General features: G+C 40.2%; 2 protein-coding genes across 4 annotated transcripts; one reads left to right on the top strand and one right to left on the bottom strand.

Annotated features, from left to right (window-relative positions):
• Nucleotides 1-3,983, bottom strand: RAN (RAN, member RAS oncogene family). The gene is made up of 7 exons (XM_042866038.1): nucleotides 3,879-3,983; nucleotides 2,986-3,028; nucleotides 2,239-2,323; nucleotides 2,025-2,150; nucleotides 881-1,068; nucleotides 348-518; nucleotides 1-241 (listed from the first exon to the last, which is right to left on the bottom strand). The coding sequence occupies exons 2-7, from the start codon at nucleotides 3,019-3,021 to the stop codon at nucleotides 197-199; spliced, it is 651 nt and encodes a 216-aa protein (XP_042721972.1). The 5' UTR covers nucleotides 3,022-3,028; nucleotides 3,879-3,983; the 3' UTR covers nucleotides 1-196.
• Nucleotides 3,984-6,519: 2,536 nt separating this feature from the next.
• On the top strand, nucleotides 6,520-21,543 carry STX2 (syntaxin 2). 3 transcript variants are annotated; one of them, XM_042865841.1, is made up of 11 exons: nucleotides 6,520-6,625; nucleotides 10,835-10,906; nucleotides 11,290-11,389; nucleotides 11,970-12,044; nucleotides 13,372-13,445; nucleotides 13,642-13,750; nucleotides 15,814-15,887; nucleotides 15,998-16,135; nucleotides 17,315-17,425; nucleotides 18,003-18,051; nucleotides 19,504-21,543. In XM_042865841.1, exons 1-11 carry the CDS (start codon nucleotides 6,596-6,598, stop codon nucleotides 19,593-19,595), a joined length of 924 nt encoding a protein of 307 aa, XP_042721775.1. In that variant the 5' UTR covers nucleotides 6,520-6,595; the 3' UTR covers nucleotides 19,596-21,543. The 3 variants fall into 3 exon arrangements, with proteins under 3 accessions (XP_042721775.1, XP_042721773.1, XP_042721774.1); XM_042865839.1 differs by having other exon boundaries at nucleotides 18,003-18,130; nucleotides 19,504-19,580; XM_042865840.1 differs by lacking the exon at nucleotides 18,003-18,051.
• The last annotated feature ends 421 nt before the right edge of the window (nucleotides 21,544-21,964 follow it).

Here is a 21,964-nt window from a genome sequence, read left to right as displayed (position 1 = left end):
TTTTGTTGTTTTTTTTTTTTTTTGTTTTGAACTGCCACACTCACTCCGAAGCCCATTCATCTCTTTCAGCATCCCAAAGATTAAGCACATGTTCTGCTCAGCTAGATAATAAAGTGGCAAACACGCTGCACCACTGACATCACAGGACAGTTGCCTATAAAACTAGACTTCTGACGCTGGGCTCCAGCTTCATCCCTCACAGGTCATCATCTTCATCTGGCAGTGCAGTGGTTTGAGCAATCTGGAAAAGAGAAGTAACATTAGGAATCGTTCGTGGTTACTTGCCCCAGGAATCCAGATACTATCTGCCAGGTAATCATTTGACTTTAGCACTCTTCCTCAGTTACCTGTAAGTCTTGCTCATACTGTGCTGCCAGTGCTGGGTCCATAACAACTTCAGGTGGTGCAAGAGCAGGCATGGCAACAAATTCCAAGTTAGGATCTCCAATTAGCTTCCTAGCAAGCCAGAGGAACGGCTTCTCGAAGTTGTAGTTACTCTTGGCTGAAATGTCATAATACTGGAAAAAAAAAAGTATATTTAATACATAAGACTATTTACCACCAATATTAGAACATAATAAGACGCACAGAATCAGCTCTAATGTCTTGGTATTCTTTTTAACTTCATGACTTCTATGCCCTCAGAAGCATTTGAAATATGAGAGACTAGAAATGTGGTTTCCATACCAATAGGCAGAAATTGATACTCTTAAGAAACAGTGTGACCAAAGATGACTTCTGGACACAACAGCACCTCTACTTTTCCCCTGTGACTTGGGTCTAGTTTCATCTTATTCCTAACTCTGAAGGACTGAACAGCACACAAATGCAGTTAACAGACTTAATGAATCTGTAATCCTGCAAACTCATGCCATCATACCTGGAGATTCTTCTTCCTGTGGAAGACAATGGATTTTGCCTTGACTTTTCTGTCCTTAATATCCACTTTGTTGCCACACAACACTATAGGGATGTTTTCACATACCCGTACCAGGTCTCTGTGCCAGTTAGGTACGTTCTTGTAAGTAACTCTTGATGTTACATCAAACATTATAATGGCACATTGAGCTGTAAAAAAAAAAAAAAAAAAAAACCCAAACAATTACATCAGACAAGAAAGCACTTTCTTATAAAATGGAGTGGGAAAGGGTACCCACAATAATCACTTATTGGGGCATCAGAATTAGCTTTTCTCCTCAGTCTCACAGTTGAAAATACACTGTCTGCCAGATCAGATGCAGGAAGATCAGGGTGCAGGAGTCCACAGAACTCAGCCCATGACCCTGTCCCTGTCATCTTAACTTAAATGCCAACCAGTTTTATTCATGCAGCTGTCCTCTGAACATTCTGCTGTTGTATGGCATGAATTACACAAGGGTTACGAAAGAAAATTCACCTAAATATCTGAGAAAACCATCTTAACACCTACTGAACTAATCTCAGCCTATCGAGGCTTTCAGATAAGTTGAGAGCTTGTAGTTCACATCTCAGAATGCTCCTGTCCAGAACAGCTTGCAAAACAACACTTGATTCTGATATTTCTTAAAGAAAAGTCAGTCTTTAAGCCTCCCTTCAGAATGTTAAGAGCTATGCAGGTGACTTAAGTACTCACAAAACAGAGCTTGAAGATAAAGGACTATCACTGCATCTTTAGAAAGGCAACTACATACACTTGCTAGAGGCTTGAACTTCTTTATACTATTTCAAGTTTTACAGTTTGTTTCTTCCAAGTCTCTGCACCAGCACAAGATACTAATACAGGCAATTTTTGCTCACTTAAGCACACTTATCTCTTAATCACTTAATTTCATGAGAACTATCACTTAAGGTTCATGATTACTCTCCAGTGATATCAAAGCAGCAGCAGACTGAAACTAAGTTTTAGTACAGAAACTTATCTGATCATATTTATACAGAGTTTGAAAACTCATAAAGCAACTCACCACTCAAAGCCCCATTGAAAGCTTTCGGAGGGGTCAAACTGAATAGAATACAGGATCTCTCTACATATAAACGCATCTTACCTTGGATGTAATAGCCATCTCGCAGACCACCAAATTTCTCCTGGCCAGCTGTGTCCCATACGTTAAATTTAATAGGGCCTCTATTAGTATGGAATACCAGAGGATGAACTTCAACACCCAACGTTGCTGCAGTGATAGGAAAGAGCACTCAGTAAGTTGAGAACTATACTTTCAATTGTAACACACTAGATCTCGAATATTTCTTCAGACATACCTACGTATTTCTTCTCAAATTCACCAGTCAAATGACGTTTCACAAATGTTGTTTTACCAGTGCCACCATCACCAACCAGGACAAGCTGTTAATACAATTGAAAAAGAAGGTCAGAGCGACGTACTTTGTCTTACAAAATACTGTAAAGCAAACACTGAAACTCCTGACCAAACTCAGCTGGTCCTTATAGTTGAGAACTAGAACACATTGTCCATACAGTTATACTAACATACAAGCATCTCAATTACTGGAGGAAAGAACTGTAATCTTGCAATTGGAAAAAAAAAAAAAACAAAAACTGTTTTACTAACAAATGAGATATACTGGATGAAGACTGTAAAAAAAAAAAAGTATCAGTCTTCCATGAAGCAGTCTTAATGACTTCTGGCCATTAAGGTAACAACTCTACTCAATAATGCTCTGCCCCCAGTAGTTGATACAACATAAAACAGTTGCTCTAAATAACTCTTAACACTTTCTTTATTGCTGTGAATATCACTCCATGCAGTCAACACGTTTTAAATGGCGCTTTATGTAAAGTTATTTTTATATAGAGCTGCAAATAGCACCAGATTGATAGTGGAACAGAATGTTGTTGTAAAGCAATGCAGCACACAATGGGTTAGGCACACTGCTAAGAAGTCAGCACTTTAAAACCAAATCTACCATCCACAGCAGTTCTTGAGAGTTGTTCTTGCTACTCTTCCAAAGGAAGAGGAAGAAAAATACAAAATTAAGACCCCTTACCTTAAACTGCACTTGGGGCTCTCCTTGGGCGGCCATGCTGGGTCTGCAGGGGAAATGGAAGCATGTGAGCTCACAGAGGCGAGCTGGTTCAAGGCCCCGCCGGAAGGGGCCGGCCGCCGCTTTCGGCTCCCAAACCGCCTCCCGGGGCGCGTGCTTCGCGCGCCAGTCAGCGGCCGTCGCCGCGTAGGCCGAGCTACGGTCCGGGCCGCCGCTCCCCTCCCCGTGCGTGGTCCCGGGCCTCGGATGGGGCAGGAAGAGTCTCCGGGCCGCCCCGCACGCGGCGGGAGCGCGCGGTAATGGCGGCAACGGCTCCCCGCCCGGCCCCGGAGCCCGTAACGGAAGGCCGCCGCGCCCCTCGGGCTTCCAGGCTACGAAAACGGGGCCGAGCCGCGGCCCCCGCGGGGCGCCTCAAAGAAAGCCGGCCTCGCTCCATAGGAAGCGACGCCCCGCGTGACTCTCCCAGCCCGCTGGAAAACCCTCTCGGGCGGCGGAACTCGGAACTCGTCCCGCAGTACTCCGAACGCGGCCCCCATCCCCGCGACGCCGGCCGGGCCCCACCGCATCATGACTGAGCAGCGCGCCGCCTCCCCTCCCCCCGCGGCCGCCTGGGCCGTTGGAGGCCCCGCTCCCATTCTCCTCCCGCCCGCCCTTTCCTCCGAGACGGAGACGGGCGCCGTTCTCGTCCCGCACCGCTCCCATCCAGGGGCGGAGGCCAGGGCCACGCAGGCACGGCGCCCGGCGCGGCACTCACGCGGGCCCGGCCTCAGCTCGACTCAGCCCGGCTCCCGCAGAGCGGCCGCTAACGGAAACCGCCCCCACCGCCCCATTCGCGGCGGTCCCGCTTCCCCCTACGCGGCCCTACAGAGAACAGAAGGACGTCCCGACCCCGTTACCTTTCCCGAGGCTTCTATCCGCGTCGCTCCGTGCCGTGACTGGGCGCTGGAAAGATGGCGGAAGCGCGGTTCAAATACCCGGAGAGCGACGCCGCGCGGCCGCGGGGAGGGGGAGGGGCCGGCGTCACGTGGGCGGGCGGGCGCGCCGCTCGGACCCGCGGCGGCCGTTGTTGGGCGCCATTGCCGCGGCTGGCTGGGCCGGCCCGGTTCCTCAGGATCCGGCGCCTCATGTCCGCGCGGCCGGCAGCCGTTGGACCACGCGGCTGCCGCTGGAAAGGAGGCGGCTGTGCAGTGCTTGGCTCCGCGCTGCCCCGTAGCATTTCTGTAAACCCTCACATTCAGAGCGTAGCAGAACGAAGTTGTTCGTAAACTCTCTTTGAAAGGACGGAGCAGATGCTTTGCAGAGAGCGATGCATTCCCAGTTTCTGGCTTCACACTTGTGTCCGTGTGCTCTGATTTTTCCCCTGCTGTGGTTAGGCAGTGTTCGTGTGGTCTGCATAATGCCGGTTGGAGCATCCATAATCTAGAATTGATGGATTTTTAAACGCCTCTGTCCTGAAATAACACCAGTGTTATTCAGTGGTAGATGTTACATGCAAGTGCAGCTTATGTCCTGTCCATCTCCCACTTTGTAGCAAAATGGAGAGAAAATCTGCAGGAGCCACTGCACTTTGCTCTACATTTTGTTTATTTGATAGCAATTGAATCTTAAGCATTGCATAAGATTTTCTTTGTTGGAAAAACACTGTCTTGCTGAGCTGGTTGCTTCTTTTCTTTTTTCTTTTTTTGGACAAACTGGATTTTTGGTGCTTGTTCTGTTGGTGTTCTTTAGCACGTTTGCTGATCACCTCCAGGTGCTAGGAAGAATATGGAATATGTTTTGGAGTATATAGCCCATACATTTTCCTCAGCACAGTAATACCTTTATAAAACCCATGTGAATTCTACTCTTCTTCTTGACTAATAGGTGTACATTTATAAATAGGAGCCCACAAAGCCATGTTAATGGAGTTTGGCAGTTTTTAATATGAAAACTTCCAGGGAATAAAAAAATCAATCTCTAACTTTGTTTGCAGAATGCTCAGTGTACTTCACAAACTTCTCAGAGTAAGAATTTATAAGTTAACAATCTTCTCTTTCAAACATGAGCAGTAATACTATTTGATACTTGGAATAAGTAAAATCAATGGCTAAAAGTCCCTTACCACAAGTCTTGAACTCCCGTCAAATATTTGCAAATTCTTATAAATTATTGCGTGGGATCCAGGTGTTATCATCATGCAAAAGTCAGTGTTCAGTTCAGAGGATGTACAAAACACCTGCTCCTGATAGCTTCATTCAGGAAAGGCAACAGAATGCTTCCAAAGTGTTCATCAGCAGTGTTAGATCACTATCTAAGAGATTAGCCAGCTATCACTAGATGATCAGCAGAATAATTACCTTTAAAACACTTCTACGTGACATTCCCCATATCTTGATTTGGGTCAGCCATGAACAAACTCAGCATCTCGCTGAGGCAGACAAGTGTGCAAGGTAAAAGGCAGACCCTTCAGTAAGGGTGTGAAGGTGCCCACGAGGAATGGTGCAAAAGGATACATTCACAGAGCTGAACGGTATCTTAACTTACTGACTGCCTTATTAGCAGGAAACAAAATCAGTTTGTAAACTGTGACAAGGACAACATGTGGACATATCTCTCAGGTCAAGCCGTGATTGTGGAAGCATCTCTGGAATAGGAGCTCCAGCAGGAGCCAAGGTCTACGCTGATATTCAAGGCAACACCAGAAACTGCACTGAAAGGTTTGAAGGGAGGTTAGTGACTTTCAGCACGGCAGGCAAAATGGATCACACGCTAGTAATAGCAGTTTACGGTGCTGTAATGAAGTTTACATTTGCAGTCTAACACTAGAATAAAATTCTTTACTGCTTTGGGGGTCCTATCACTGCAAGGCAATGCTTTTCAACGCCTTGTAGCTGAAGAATTACAAAAAGTGGGTGCTCCATCTTCTGCTGCAGGAGAGCGTGCTTCTCCTTTCCACTCAGAAACGGGTCGCTCAGCTGCCGCGCGGTGAGCAGCAGCCCGTGCGCTGCTGGGACTAACCGTGATTTTGAGAAGCCTATCCACGTCTAACACCAGAGAAAAATTAAATGAAATGCAACGACATGGCAACGTTTTACAACTCTCTCCCTCGCGACAGTCACGGTTTCTTGAGGGTATATATTCGGCAGCACTGCCGCCTCGAGAGCGGAACCTCCCTGCGGGTCACTGCAGTACGGTACAGCCGCGCGCGCCCCTGCACACGCACGTACGCTTTCCCGCCCATTCTCCCCACGGCACAACCCCGCCCCCTCCGCTCGCGCAGCCGCAGATCCCTTCCCGCCCAGCATCGCCCGCCCGTCGCGTCAGAGCCAAGGCGGGCTTCCCGGTGCGGCGGGTGCCGCCGGGGGCTCGTAGGCCGCATGCGCGAGGCCTCGTAGCGTCACTCCGGGGCACTGGGGGCGGGTGTGCGCTGCGCCGTGGGCTCCGGTTCGTCGAGACGTCGTGTGGGGAGGGGTCGCAGCCGCCGCCCCACGCACCGCGGAAGGAGGGCGGGGCCCGAGCGCTGGGCCCGGCCTGAGCGGGGCGGCGGCGGCTACGGTGGCTGCTGCGAGCAGGCGGCGAAGGGCGAGCGGACCCGCGGGCGCGGCACTCGGCGAGGAGCTGAGGCGCCGCGGGGATGAAGGACCGGCTGGCTGACCTAGCAGAGGTGAGGGCGGCAGGGGCCAACATGGCCGTGGGGCGTAACGGTCGGAGAGGGGTGCGCGGCCCGGGCCGCCGCAGCGGCGCCACAGGCGTGTCCTCGGGCGGGAAATGCGCGGGCTGCGGGGCTCCGGCCGCGCCGAGCGCGTTTTGCTGCCCTGCGGTGCGGGACGGGAGGCGTGTAACCGGCAGTGCGTCGGTCCAGCTCTCCGCAGGGTTTATTTTGCCCGTGTTGACAAAATGGAAGCGTGGCGTGTTTATCCGTTCCCTTCCTTCCCTTCGTTTTTGTTCTGGAAACGACGTTCTGAGAAAGAAAATGGGGTAGTTAGAGGGAGGTGCGGCGATGCCTCTCATCAACAGGATGTGGCCTGGTATAAATGAAAATTTTCCTGCATGGCTTTTCACTTTTTTTTTTTTTCTAATCTGAGAATAAATAGAAATAGTGAACACCAGTGTATGTTGTAAATGCTCTCCCTTTTTGGTTAAGTGTGGTATTTCTTTTAGAAGAAATAGAAACTGAAGTTTACACGTTGTTAGAAGTGGTAACGCCTTTCTTGAGCCCTCTTTTTGAAGGGGAGAAAAATGTTACCTGTCAGTTCTTGTGGTTTATTAAGGTATAACATTGTAGCTTTTTTATATTGTTGTTAATACATTGTATTTAGTACTTAAATAGTGTTAAAATACTTGCTGGAGAAAGAAATTGCTTGCCTGTAACAGTTACTATAGACTTCAGGTAATACTGCATCCCCTTTGCAACTAGAGGAAATCATGCCTTCTATAGAAGGTGGGAACCTTAGTGTTGTGCTGAACCTGTTGGCTGCCTGGTACACCTTGACTGTCAGCAAAGGAGCAATGTCGGTGCTCTGAAAGAATCTCTTGAAACACGTGTGGTTTGAGTGGGGGAAGTCTGGTGTCTACAGATTTCATGACACCTGGGGCAACACCTCTGCAGTAGGAAATTCTCTAATAAGTATTTAAGGAGGCTTAGAAGACTTCAACTTTAATGTGGGACCTACGGAGATCAAGTTCAGTTTCCTGACCTCTTCAGTTTTAACCAAAAGTTAAAGTATTGAGAGCATTATCCAAACGATACCTGAAGACGTGGGATGTCAAACCACCATGCCAGGTTGTCTGTTCTAGTTTCTAACCACCTTTGTGGTGAATAACTTCCTAGTGCCTGATCCAAACCTCCCAGGTGCAGTTCTGTGCTGTTCTTGTGTAAGCTGACATCAGTTCTATGAGAAAAGAGCCCAGCACTGCCTCTGCTTCCCCTCCTCGGTAAGCAAGTTATAGGGAGCTAGGGCATCAACTTAATCTCCTTTTTCTCCAGATTAGATAAACCAAATGATTTGAGAGTGCATAAAAACGCATTAAGTAGTATTTTTTACGAGTTAAAGGTTGCTTGTTTAACAAAGGTAATGAGTTACCTGGGACAGGCAACCATAAAGATTTACAGTGTCCTGAACATTGCTTCCTTATACGCCGTTCAGTTCTATGAATAATGTGGGAGTGCATGTGTAAAGCTATGGTGTGCAGGGGCAGCTGTGAATCTGGTATTTGTGACTCTCAGACATGTTTCTATCCCAAATAACTTCAGACAGCACAGTTTATTTAGCCTGTAAGTTCTCCGTGCAATTTTTAAAGGTATTGTAAGTTGTGCATGGACAGCAGCTAAGCACCTGCTGCATTCTCAGAGTGGAGGTAGATGGGGTGTGGTGGTGCTGTACTTCAGGAGCTGATTTCACTGCAGTGTTCTGCTCCAGTGTGTCAGCTGGTTGGCTCTGACTCACTGGGGTGGTGATGGTCAGTTCTTTTTGTAGCCTGACACAAGAAGACAGCTCATGATCTGCAGTGAGAATGACTTTGAATTGAATTCAGGGGCAAGTAAAAGTCATTTTTAAACCAAAAATCTGTTCTATTTCAAAATTTAGTAATTAATTTGGTAAGAGTTCTTGAACTAGCCTTACTTCTGCCATTATGGAAGGCATGCATAATGTCAGAAGTTGAATAAAGCATCCCATCTCAGCTGGGAGCCGAGAGAAATATTTGCCCAAGTATCCGGATTCTGTCATTTAACCCCACCTTTGAAGAAACTTGATATGTTTTGTATGTCTGAATGTTAGAGGTGTATGGCCCAGATTCTCAATCCCAAGGTCAAGATTAGAGCTGCCAACAGACCATTAGCTTGCTGTTGGCATCAACATGAGACTTTTTTTAATCAGTTCTTTTTGTAATAGTACTTATTCTATAGAGATAAGGCTTAGGAATATGTTTCTGCTAAATTTCATCTTGGATGGACTGTGCTTGTCAAAAGAACATGTCACTTCAGTTGAAGAGTTAGTGAATAAGCTGTGTCTTAGGTATATGATGATTTAAGAACATAAAGAACAGAGGTTGACAAGTCATCAGGTGTCCTTCAAGCGCTGATGTTCAAAGTAGACAGTACATAAATCTTTCAGCAAATTGTAGAGAGCCAATTTATCTGTCATTCACGTCACTGCAACCAAACATGAAGCGAAGTACATGTGGGACAGACTGCAGGCTGCCTGATGGTGCAGCTCAGCTTCGTTGCAGCTGCACTTGTACAGACAGGACTTGGGAGAAAGACTTCATACCTTTTGTTTGATTAAGATTGGCTCAGATGTTTAGTGTTTCAGTAAGATGTGACCACAGAAAAAGCTAACATTTAATCTCTTAACTGATACTATTTTCTTTTTTTGTTTGTTTCATTATCTAAATAAGTTCCTTATAAATAATTAGGAAACATTTTTTATTCATTAAATGTATGCAGAAGGTGTTCTTTACATAAATGGTGAAAACAGACATCTTTTAAAATGTAGCTCGTTGCCTGATGGCTGGTGGCTTTTCAGCACCACAGTCTTTGATATGAGCAAAAGGTAAGTGACTTCTTTTGGGCATAGACTATCATTCATTTTTTTAAGCAAGGTTAATTTGTTGCAGCCCCTAAGGATGAATTCTTTAATATTGTCGTAAGGATCATCTTCCCACGAGTAACTACCAGAATTGATCATGGAGTGGTCAAGGAGAGCAATAACATCTCAAGTCTTTTATTTCAGCTGGGACACTGGGCTCCTATGAGCATGAAAAGCAGCTGATTTCTGACAAAAAAGTTATTGTACAACTTAATGGACTCCTTGGCAAAGTGTAAATGAAAAATTTACTTAAAATTTGGAGTACCCCTGGTAGATTTTATGCTCAAACCATCATTGAATGTAACTTAATTAGACAATAACAAAGTTTTGACATCAGCTGATTGTGAAAATCCTTTAATATTACCTATCTTGTAATTAGTTTTTGTAAGGTGATAATCCCTTGTCTGTGGAACAATACAGTGATCTTGTTCTAATTGGATTCAGTGCAGTTCAAGCAGTCTGTGCACTACAGAGGGAACTAGAGAGCATGAAGCTGGAACTCCTTACTTCTGTCATGCATGGCTCTCTTCCCTTGACCAAATTTGAATCTATTTATATCAAGAAGCACTTGTGCTGAGCTGACTCATCGTTGAGGGAAGTGCCACTCAGGGAATGCACTGGGCTGAGCTCTGGAAACCTGCAGGAGCCATCACTGGGAGCTGCTGCTTGGCTGGCTCCTGTTCCTAGTGTTTATCCATTATGTAATGCATGAATGTTTAGTGTAACATAACTATCTCTAAATTGGTGTTGAGTGGCACCTTTGAAAGCACCCAGGGGTGAAAGTAGTAAATAGTTGTTGATAGCTCTTTGTTCTAGCTTCCAGTGTTTGAATCATTGCATCACGTGTCAGAAGGTCATCAATGCACCTCTTAGCAGCTCTGTGGATATCACAGAGAAACTGTGGAAACTGGATATGATTTGTTGGTTCATGTGGGATTCACTGTGGAAATATCTTTACCAAGTGAGAGAATCTATATATATTTATTTGCAAAACTATATTTTAATACTTTTTATGACAGGGAATGAAAACTGCAAGGGCTCACAGACTGGTTCTGTCTCAGAGTTGTTTACAGAGGAAGATGTGCTTTAGCTTCCTAGTTTTATAGTGGTCAGGTGACTTTCGTTGACCTCTACTTATTTGTTTCTATATTGCAGTCCTCAGAAGAGGAACAGCTCCTAACTTATCAGACTGCTGACAAAAACGTATATGCAGAAGCAAAAAAGAAACCTTAGTGGTGTCAAAATAGTATCCTGAGCTTTCGTATTTTTGTTACCTTTTACAGTGTAAAGGAAATGAAGATGGAGAGACTGTTGTTGTTGAAAAAGACCATTTTATGGATGACTTTTTCCAACAGGTAAGATTTTACATACCTTTCTGCTACACATGACTTAAAATTTTCTTTGTTTATTAATTTCTGTTATTTCTGTAAGGTTCTGTTTTAATAAATAGTGGAGGCTCTAGACTGTGATTTCCTGTGTGCCACGCAGCCCCCTCCTCAGTGTTTTCCTGGATTCTTTTCCATGGTGCATGAAAGTATGAATGTGGATTTTATTGTTTTGAATGTAACGCTGTTTAAATGTCCACAGGGAGTGATTGCAGTCTGAAGTTTGTCAGATATTTACTACTGTTGTGATTGAATACTTCAAGATTTTTAGTACCGAAGATGTATTACAAAGACCCAACAACTTGACATGTGATTGTTCTAATGCTTTCACTGACATATTTCTCTTCTTCTAGGTTGAGGAAATTAGAAATAACATAGCAAAAATAGCACAGAATGTGGAAGAAGTGAAAAAACAGCACAGCATTATCTTGTCAGCACCAAATCCTGAAGGGAGTGAGTATCACTTCTTCTAGATTTCAAGGATGTGTGACCAGATAGCTGAAATAAACAAATTTGATTTCAACCCGTCAGAGTAGAACTCAGCATTTGTTCTCAACACCTCGTAGTCCAAGGCATGCCTGTGCTTTAGGCAGGTTTTAGTGAGCTGGGAAGAAAAGATGCAGAGGTATTTTTGTGGAGTAGTTTTTTGGGGACCCGATTCTTATGTTATGAACTTCTGTTTTTAATTTTTTTTCCTCCACATCTTCCTTATTTGTGCACGGATGTGTGTGTATTCTTCTGAGTGATTTCTGCTGATTGCTTTTTTTGCTTGAAGTCATAGAATCAATGATCATCTGGTTAATGAAGCATTTGTCTGAATCCTTAAAATCCATGGTACTTGCTAACTCATCTGGTAGAGCACAATTTTAAGCACAAATGCAATAATGCATGTGTAGTGTGTAGGAACATGACATTGCTTGTGATGACATTGCTAGTCATAGGCAGTGTCTAAAGACTACTTGAATGTTTTTTGAGAAGAAAACTTTCTGATACGTTATCAATCATCAATAGTTCTGGACTTTTTTTTTTTAAGGAACAAAGGAGGAACTTGAAGAATTAAATGAGGAAATAAAGAAGATTGCTAATAAAATTCGAGCTAGGTTAAAAGGTAAGTTGTGGGGAGAAGTGTGGGGAGAAGTACTGCCGTCACTTGTAACACATTCAGGATGCTAGCGGTAGCAGTGTTACAGATGTAATGCATTGCAGCTGAATTTATAACCTTTAACTCTGTTCTGTTTCGGTATGTTGGCTGGTCCTCAGATCTTAAAAAAAAAAAAAAAAAAAAAAATTAACTGTTTTAATCATTGAGCCCTGAATATAACATTTCAGCTTTTTGCATCTGTTGATACAGATTTGGGTCTTTCATGGTTTTGAGCTCCATAACTCAACATATTTAATTACTGTTGGTATTGGAGGAGAGAACTGCAATGAACCATGACAAGGGCTTCTGTCCCCATACATTTTATGTGCTTCTTTTTTTTGTATACATACCATCAGGACCTTACTCTGTCTCTCTCACTGTTGTTGTGCTTCCTCCTCGTTGCTTAATATCTTGCTCCATGATGTCAACATTATACTGGAACCCTGATAGTGTTTTTTTGCAATACCTGTGTTTTCTTATTATTTAACCTTCTGAAAATAAAAAAAAAACTTCCCCATTCTTGCCTAGTGATGTGCAGCTTATGTCACTTACGTTATTCTCTATTTCATCCTTCCTTAACACGCTTCATAGCCGATAAATACCAGGTCTCAGCACAGCCTGCCTACTCAGGCAAAGAGCTTGTTTGCAGAAATAACCTAGAAAGTACAAAGTAATTTCTCTGTGTAAAAATTTATTTTGTGACTGAAATGTTGTTTTGGGAGTAGTTCAGCTGCAAAGAGGCAGACCGTGTGACAAATAAGAAACTGCTCTATAGCATCTTGTATTTGAAATTTCTTTAGGCCAAGTAATTTTATTGTGAGTTTCCCCATAGGTGTTCCTTTACCTCTTCAGCATAAGTTTTGAAGTATATTGATTCTTTGAATATTACTAGATTGCAATTACTGTATACTTTTGTTCTCTAAACAGTTAGATGTGGTGTTTATCACTTAAAATGTAAAAGCAACTATTTTGTTAGATGTTTTTGAGCTGTCCACAGAGTAAGCAGATACTAGTATGACTCTACAAAAGGTATTGACATAATTACTGTTTTAAAAAAATAAGTTACTTAAAATAGATATAAATTTAACTTCCTTTCCCCCTCCTCACCACCACCACATGCATACAGAAAATGTGCATGCAAGAAAAGTTAAGTGTGTTCATGTGGTGCTTGTATATGAAAAAAGTAAAAACGTGTAGTGTTTACAAAACAACTTTGAGCTGCACTGTGGAATTCACACTATCTCATTACTGTATTTGCTCTGCTGATTCACACTATTTTTGTATTTTCTCTTAGCTATTGAACAAAGCTTTGATCAGGGTGAAAATGCGAATCGAACATCAGTGGATCTCAGAATAAGAAAAACTCAGGTATGATAACAACAAATTTAAAGAAAACGAAAGGATGTTACTTAATCAGAGAATAAGTTTCACTTTCCTGTTTCAGAACTCCACGTTCTGTTTGATTGAAATTTCGATACCACTTTTGATTGTTGTACAGTCATATTTGCTCTATTAAGAAAGAAAATAAACCTTTTTGCACATTTTTAAATCCTGAAAAAAACAGCACTCTGTATTAGCTCACAAGTTTGTGGAGGTCATGACGGAATACAACGAGACCCAAACTCTTTTTCGAGAGCGCAGCAAAGGTCGGATACAGAGGCAATTAGAGATAAGTAAGTGACCTCAATATGCTTTTTTAAGATAAAATAAAAATAAATATTGTATTGTTATACCTCCCTTTTTTCTTATTACTTAAAGGTGGTACTGAAGACCATGCACCTTGGCTTCTTGAAGCATGTGAAAGGGAGAGGAAAAGAAACATTTCTGTTACAGAATATTAAATAAAAATCCTTTATTTCTTAAATTTTCAGTCTTGTGAAGGAAACATTTAGGTTGCATGCAAAAGCTGTGTTTTCAAGATAATGAATGTATTCTATAGTGACTGTTATGAAAAGTCATTCAAAAACATGATAATCAGGAAGTCATCCTTCTCATGTTGTGCTGTTTGTGTCAGTAAGAATCTGTTTTGGTTTTTTTTTTTTTTTTTTGAAAACTCATCTGCAGTAAAATCAGTAGTACTGTTAGACATACTGTAATCATCTGTTGAATGATTCACCCTCTTATTTCATTAGTGATAATTGTTGATTCCTAAAGGCCCCTAACTTGGACCTACAGCATCTATTTCAGAATATATCCAAAGCGCCCATAACACCTTGTAGCTGAAGTTAGACTTGTGAATATTTCCCATAAAAGCAAATACATATTTAATGAAAAGTGCAAACAGAAAAGTTAGCAAATTGTAAGACTTCATTTCTGCTTCTCCTTTCTTTTTCTTTAGACTTGCATACTGAGTATGATTTAATTTAGCATTTCAGTGTAATTTTTTTGGTAAATTAAATCCTTTGCTCATGTTTCTGAGGGAAGGGACCCTAATATCTCAGTGTCTTTTAAGTTAATGTCATAATGAACTAATTTGCTCCTTTAGCTTTTCTTCAGCCCTAAAAATTTTAAGGGAGGATTTGCAGCATTCTTGGGTATTAATGTAATTAGCATTAAAACTGTAATTTTCATCTGTTAAGATGAAGTTGAACTAATACAAATCCTTAATCTTCCTATGTAAAAAGTTGAATAACTTGAATATGCAGTGTAACTCAAGACAGTTGCATCCATCTTACCACTGCAATGTCTAACAAGCAGTAGTGAACAGCGTAAGTTGTTAGGTGAAATATGAAAACTGAAAATGAGGGTAGTCTCTAGGTAGTAATCTTCTCTACATGGGATTTGAATGTAACCTTGGGTTAGCTGCTGGAGTCTGCTTTCTGTGAAGATTCTATCCCTTGCCACAGTGGCTGGTGGGAGGGAGGAAGCAAATCAGGTGTCGGTGCGACTTGGTTGCGTAGGTAAATACTGAATCTTATGTAAATACTCTGAGTTCTTCCTTGTGCAGAACACCCAGCTGGATTCAAATGTGTGTTGTAAACATTTCTGATCAAATTCTTCAATTTGACCAAAAAAACATCAGGAATTCTTCACCCTACTTTTGAATCTAGTACATTTATCTGGCTACTACTTGATATTTTCTGTTTTTTAAATGTAAGGTAGTATGTAGGTATATGCCTTTCATTTATTTCCGTGGAAACTACAACAGATACAAAGAGTGCAACAACACTATTTGATAGAGCAAATTCTCAGTTACAACACTATTTTTCTGCATAGTTACCACTATTAGCTGTGCATTTTTTTTTGCCAGCTTTGAACAGGAGCCTGAATGTAGCTCTTGTAAATATCTGCTCTAGTGGAGGTAACCCACTGTTGCCACTGCTGAAACTCACCATACACTGCCTCTCTGTTCATCCATGAATGTCAGTGTGTGCAGTTCTTTCTGCACAGATGAATTCAGCGACACACCTTTGCTCCATTTGCATTCCCTGTCAGATGCCTTCTTGTCAGGCTGCCACTCTGCTGTCATTTGTCATGTGGCAATAAAGGCATAAAGGAATATTGGCAAAAAGGTTCAGCTTCTCCTGCCACCGACATCTGCCTCTGACATCATGGGCCTATATAATAAACAGGAAGCATTACTTTTGGATTGGCCCTAATACCCAGTAATGGCTAAGTATTGCTTTTTTTTTTATCTTAAAAAATTGCAATACAAGAATTTTCTCTTGTTATCCTTCTGCAAAATTGTATTCATTAATATGTGATGTTATATGAAGTACTGTTATATTTATTCTAGCTGGAAAGACCACCACTGATGAGGAACTGGAGGAAATGTTAGAGAGTGGTAATCCTTCAATTTTCACTTCTGACGTATGTATTTCTGGTCCAGTCACGTCAATAATCTGTTCTGTTTGTTCTGCTATTTAGAAGTGTGTGTCAATGCTTAAGTGCTTATGTCTGTATCTTTTGTTCTACCAAAGATTATATCAGACTCCCAAATAACTAGGCAAGCTCTGAATGAAATTGAGTCACGGCACAAGGATATTATGAAACTGGAGTCCAGTATACGGGAGCTACACGAAATGTTTATGGACATGGCTATGTTTGTTGAGACTCAGGTAAATGAACCAATTAAAATACATTTACTGAAGTTAGATTTTTTTTTGTCTTCGTCTTTAGAAATGTGTGGAAGTAATGCAGATCTGTTTCTTAGTGTTTTTGGGCCACAGTTAGAATATATGAAAGTTCATCACTAGGATTTGTGTTTTGTTTTGAACAAACGTACAGTTGAGATGTACTGATAGTGTGTGTTTTGGATAACTAAGCCTAGAATTTCTTTGAATTTCTCACTGATATGGTGACTTGTAAGAATTAAACATAGCAAGGATTTTTACAACTCGCGTATAATACAAAGGCATGATTGTTACAATAAGCACAAGTATAAAGGGATCAGTTGAAAAGTAATTCTGTTTGTCTCTCATTTATGTTCTTTAACTTGAGGTGTGTGTAAACGTGTTACTTGCAATCTTTGTATACATATTAGCTAACTGTAGTATTTTGAACTTCTGTTCTTAGAGGTTTTTTATTTCTGCTCAAAAGTGAGAGGAATAATGCTCAGGAGAAAAACTTTCCTGAAGAGGACCTTTTTCTAAATTGAGTTTTGTTTTTAAGTCCTGTGTTGCTTTAATATTAAATACATAGGCATGGAAAACTGTTAGTAGTGTCCTAATGAGCTAGAACTAAACAAAAAATCACTTGTGCATCATTCTTTAATGCTTTGCTGTTTAATGCTGCTGATTTTTTTCTTCTGATGGACAGAAATGCAGGTAATAGACTTACTGTTACTTTTCACAATCCTCCATTTCATTTCTAAATTTCATTCATCATAATTAATTTGAATTTATGTATTGATGTTGTAAACACTTAGATAACCATTAGACTTTGTATCAAAATAGTCAATCTCTCTCCCCGCTTCAAAGCACCATCAGGAATGTGTGACTTTTTGGTATGTCAGTTTTAGACTGGACATCTGAAAACATATCTTTGAATGCAAGGTATGTTTTACCAGTCAACAGAAATACACCTCCCTTGCCCATGACCATCACTTCTTTGCTTAGACCTTTGAGCCCTTGCTTCTCATTCCCTTTTTTTCATTGCATATCAAAGCACAAAATGTGTCTGCCACTAATGTAAAGTATTGTGATTAAATGATGTTGTTATCCTGTAGCCTTTTTTCTCAGATTGATGGAACAGGGATCCTGGATGCCAGTAATAAACTTTTTTGTTCAACATTTAAGGGTGAAATGATCAACAACATAGAAAAGAATGTGATGAGTGCAACAGATTATGTGGAACATGCTAAAGAAGAGACAAAGAAGGCGGTTAAATATCAAAGTAAAGCACGAAGGGTATGTGGTCTTCTTGTGATTGTCCTAGTCAGCTAGTTAACATTGCGTGCTGTTAAGCAGCCTTCAATTTTAGTTGAACTTTTTTGTCTGATTCAGGTAGAATTAATGGATGGATAAATTAGATAGAAAACATTGGGTTATAGGGTTTTTGTTATAAATCAGTACATGGCAGAGGGAGATTTACCAAAGGATTTTGTGAACCAAAACAAAAACAGTGTGTTGAGTTTGTTAGATAGCTGTAATACTAAAACTTGGTTTTACTAACAGAGAAAGGAACTTCCTTTTATTCTTATGCCTGTTTTATTAACTATAGTTAAACGCCAGAAGAACCCACTTGTGAGCTGTGTTTTTTTTCCTTTTTGATCACTACATCAGTGTTAATCACAGTAACTTACATGTAAACACTGTTTAAAAAGGTTTTTTTTCTTATACCAGAAGTTTAGAAAAAATTTTAGCCAATTCAAGAATGTTGTGAGCTTTAAAAATGAATGGGGATCTGAAAACTGACTTTTAAAAATTGAAAATAAATACAAGTTTTAATGTGCATGATATTAAAATAATACCTTGTTTTTGACAGAAAATGTGGATTATTATCATTGTGTCATTGGTGTTGATCGTCGTAATTGGTCTAATTATTGGTTTGTCTGTTGGTATTCGGTGATGCTTGGGTAACTTCAGCATGCATGACTTCCTGCCAGTGTGGCAGTAAGTAACTAATCAACTACTGTTTTGTTCTGGTAACTTCTTTGGTGTACTAACTCTTAATATGCTTTCTGTTACTTCTGGAGAGGGGAGCAAACTTGACACTAATCGGTGACTACTTCTCACTCTCTGCATGCTGTAAAAGTTCCATGCATGTAGATGCTGAAAACTGACATCTAGTGGTGAATTGCTAAATTTACAGATTGCAGTTGTATTCCTGATGATCTGTAAACACAAAATGAAATGAGGAGGGGAAAAAAAAATCCCGCAACTTATTGTCTCAGTCCTTTGAATTTGTAATATATTTCAAGTTCACATCAACAGATTACATTAAGATACAGATTACAATTGGAACTTTGTCAGGTGTGGTCTTCTCTGGTTTTAAACAGAGCTTGCATTGAAGTTGGTGTCTGCAGCCATAAAGCTGGCTATTTTGTGTTGCAGAACATCCTAAAATGAAGCTCTTGTATTAATAGTAGACCAAATGAAACCAGATGCCAATGTACTTGTAAGAGAAAATCTGCAGAGATTCAAACCTGAATTTGAGGATGTAAATGTGAGAATTCTTTCAATCTTCGTACTTTTGCTATGCTGATCTACTTATCATAATAACATCTAGCCAGGCTAAGGAGATGGTAGTGATTAACTCAGAAGAGTCCAGCAGAAACTCAACTTTCTCTCTCTGGGGTCTTCAAAATGTTTATGAAGGACCATGGGGGAGTGTGTTCATTTCAGACAGCTGGTCAGGAATTCCACTGTCTGTACTAACACCATTTTGGTATGCAAGTTTTTCAGACTTAACACTAGTTTGGAGTTTCTTCTCACCTTTGGTTTATATGCAGATAACAGGCTTTACTGTACTGTTGCTGACAGAACAACATGATCTAACGTCACACCTCTATGCATATTCATACAACCTGTTAATTTTTGTGCAGCGCTTCTGAGCTGCTAACTATACAGTATTCTTAGTGATGGTTTGTTCAGTTCCCCTGAGTGCAACTGCAAAAGTTTGAACAGGCTACAAATATTTATCCAAGGTGGGCAGCTCTAGGCAGTGTTAGTATATTTGACTTTGATAAGTAGCTGTTTGTTGTGGTTGTTATTATATGTAATACTTACGGAAGTTGCATATGGGTAATAATTATTCTCAAAATAAAAATACAGAATTCTTACACTCCTTAGCTACTAACTGTGATTGTGTGTTAGAAAAGAATGACTGACAACAGGAAATCGTGGCAGTAAGTTTTATTCAAAAAGAAAATCTAAGCTTGAAATAGATACCGGTGTTATCAATTTGCTGTGGGTATGCAGGTATTTAAGTAGTTCTGTATCTGACTGGATGCTTCAATCTAAACTTCTTTTTTTTTTTTTTCCAGAAATTGATATTCATAATTATATGTGTAACTGTACTACTTCTGATACTTGGAATTATCCTAGCAACAACACTATCATAGCAAGCGTATTCTAAAAGCTACACGCTTCCAGAAGCTCCAAAAGATATCTTCAGTAAAACCAAACCTTTTTTGATAGAAGATGCCTTACACAGATATGTGATGATGACCTATCATTAATGGCTAAAATGAAAACAGTCACTCCTAATGTTTACTTATAAATGAAGATTGGAATGTACCAGGTTATGTATATTTTTGTCATAAACTATACATTGACAGTAAGACTGAAACTTGCTTTTAATCGTTTTGAACTAAAGCAACTTGGATGCTTTCATATTTCAGTGTTACAAACAGTTTCAATAGGGAGTTAAGATACTTGAGTTTTGACTGTTTGAATTTTTTTATTCCTATTGCCACTATAATTCTAATCACAATTTTTATAACCTTGCCCGTGCTGCTTCTAAGTTAGTACTTCTGTGAATATATTTTTAACTGTAGCTATGCCTCTAAATATATTTATTCATCTTAACCTGTCTAAGCTTATTACTTAAAGGTTATTTCTGGCAAGTGAGAAAATATTTTATCCTGAAAAGACCACTTTAGATATTTACTGGTCTGCCTCTTACATTACACTTCGAAAAGCAAAGATTTTTTAAAAAAAACTTAGCAGTTTTTTTTTCCTATACGACTGTGGCTTATTGCTTTAAATATTTCCTTGTCTTTATATTAGAAAATGTTTTCTGGTAGAAGTAATACAGAAACAAAGCACACAATTTGATCTTCATCAGGTAATTTTACGAATGGTCTTTGTGTGAAATAATAGTTCAGCCTCATTGCTTGCAGGAATGATAGAAATCATACTTGCTTCAATAAAGCCAAGTCAAGATTTGATTTGCAGAAGCTTGCTAATGTTGTGTTGTGAATAGAGCAGACGGGAAGAATAAACACTCAGAAAACTTAAAAACATAATATAAACTAAGACACTGATTTGTTACAAAATGTCTGTACTATGTAACGTATATGAAGTGTTTTAGTGTATATGCATCTGTGTTGTAATACTAGCTTGCAATACTTGAAAGCATGAAAGACTTCAAATGTAACCAAATAACTGCATTTAATGTTAAAGGTTATTTTTGTATTTTGCGTGTAAAATATTTGTAACTTGAATTTTTGATTTCTGATTGTTTAGGATACCCATGTAGATATGTAGATATATTTACACTGTAAGAGAAATAGAGGAAATTATAACATGTGACTTTTAAACGCGATTTGAAACAGTGCTTGTCAGTGTTTCCAGATATTAAACTATAACATTATTTGCAATAACTCAGATTAGAATCCTTGAACTGAAGTTTTATGGGAAGTGTCTGAGATCAGTTATTCGCTAAAATGTAATGCAGTCTTTTTGTACTTCGTAAAATTCAACCGAGTTTACAATATATTATGTATGTATGAATATCCCTGCTTTATCCGATTATACTGTGAATATGCTGGAGCTATTCAGATGTCAAACATTAAAAACTTAAAATTCTCTTTTGCAAGCCAGCCATAAAGAAATTGAAGAAATTAACTTCATTAATGAACTTTTTTTTTTTTTACTTTGACATCCAGAACACTCACCAATGGTTGTGGGGAAGTTTACGTGCAAAGTAAGGAAAGATTGGTTGCGTGTTTAATCATTCTAGGTAATATATTTTCAATTCCATGGTTTTCTAGATTTTTAAAAATATTAATTATTTATCCAAAGTACATTGGGAAGGGAGATCAATTCCATTCAACAGCTGGTTGTCTAAAATAGTGCCCCAAATCCAGTCATGTCAATTCTTTCTTTTTTAATTAATGATGCAGTACTTCGCCCACTAAGAACAGAAATTAGAATGTAGCACTCCATGCCTTTTTATTTTCTTTTGTTATATAGCTGCCTCTGTTTTAAAATAACTTGTTTTTCACATAAACCTCTTCATTCTGTTAATATTGTGGAGAACATCTCTAGCCTATGCACGAATAAATTTATCTAAGCAAGTATCTTGTGGCTATTTTTATATTCATGATGTTATTGTGACCTTTGTGAATATTTCCAGTAAGTGTTTGAATAAGGCTGGTGTGCTTTTGCATACCAGCACACACATCAAACAACTGCTGTGTCTTATTCATTTACAGAATTCTCATGTAGCTTGATTAAATATTAAACCTGAAAAATAGAGCAATCGTATAAAGGTACTCATGTATTTTCAAAAAGATCCTTATAGAAGTGTATCTTCACTGTACTGAATTGAAATGATGACCTTGCTTGCCTACCCTAGCTTCTCAGTTAGTAAATAATTGAAACATTGGAATAGATTCAGAGTGGGTGTACAAGTGTGCTGGTTATCCACCAGTATCTTTTCAGTCACAGTCTGAAACTGCTTGTCAGTGTTTCCAAATATTTAAAATTTAGATTGCAGAT

The sequence above is a fragment of the Lagopus leucura genome, unplaced genomic scaffold, assembly GCF_019238085.1.
Source record: "Lagopus leucura isolate 7727_CA_CO unplaced genomic scaffold, USGS_WTPT01 Super-Scaffold_806, whole genome shotgun sequence".
Lineage (NCBI taxonomy): Eukaryota > Metazoa > Chordata > Aves > Galliformes > Phasianidae > Lagopus > Lagopus leucura.
The sequence above is the reverse complement of the archived record's forward strand: the minus strand, read 5'-3'. Positions and strand labels throughout refer to the sequence as shown.

Coding starts and splice junctions, on each gene's coding strand:
- RAN (XM_042866038.1), bottom strand. CDS start 3,021: ATGGCCGCCCAAGGAGAGCCCCAAGTGCAGTTTAAG. Junction 2,151..2,238: donor ATTTGAGAAGAAATACGTAG/GTATGTCTGAAG, acceptor CTATCACTGCAG/CAACGTTGGGTGTTGAAGTT. Junction 1,069..2,024: donor AGATGGCTATTACATCCAAG/GTAAGATGCGTT, acceptor TTTTTTTTACAG/CTCAATGTGCCATTATAATG.
- STX2 (XM_042865841.1), top strand. CDS start 6,596: ATGAAGGACCGGCTGGCTGACCTAGCAGAG. Junction 13,751..15,813: donor ACAGAGGCAATTAGAGATAA/GTAAGTGACCTC, acceptor TATTTATTCTAG/CTGGAAAGACCACCACTGAT. Junction 16,136..17,314: donor CTATGTTTGTTGAGACTCAG/GTAAATGAACCA, acceptor TCAACATTTAAG/GGTGAAATGATCAACAACAT.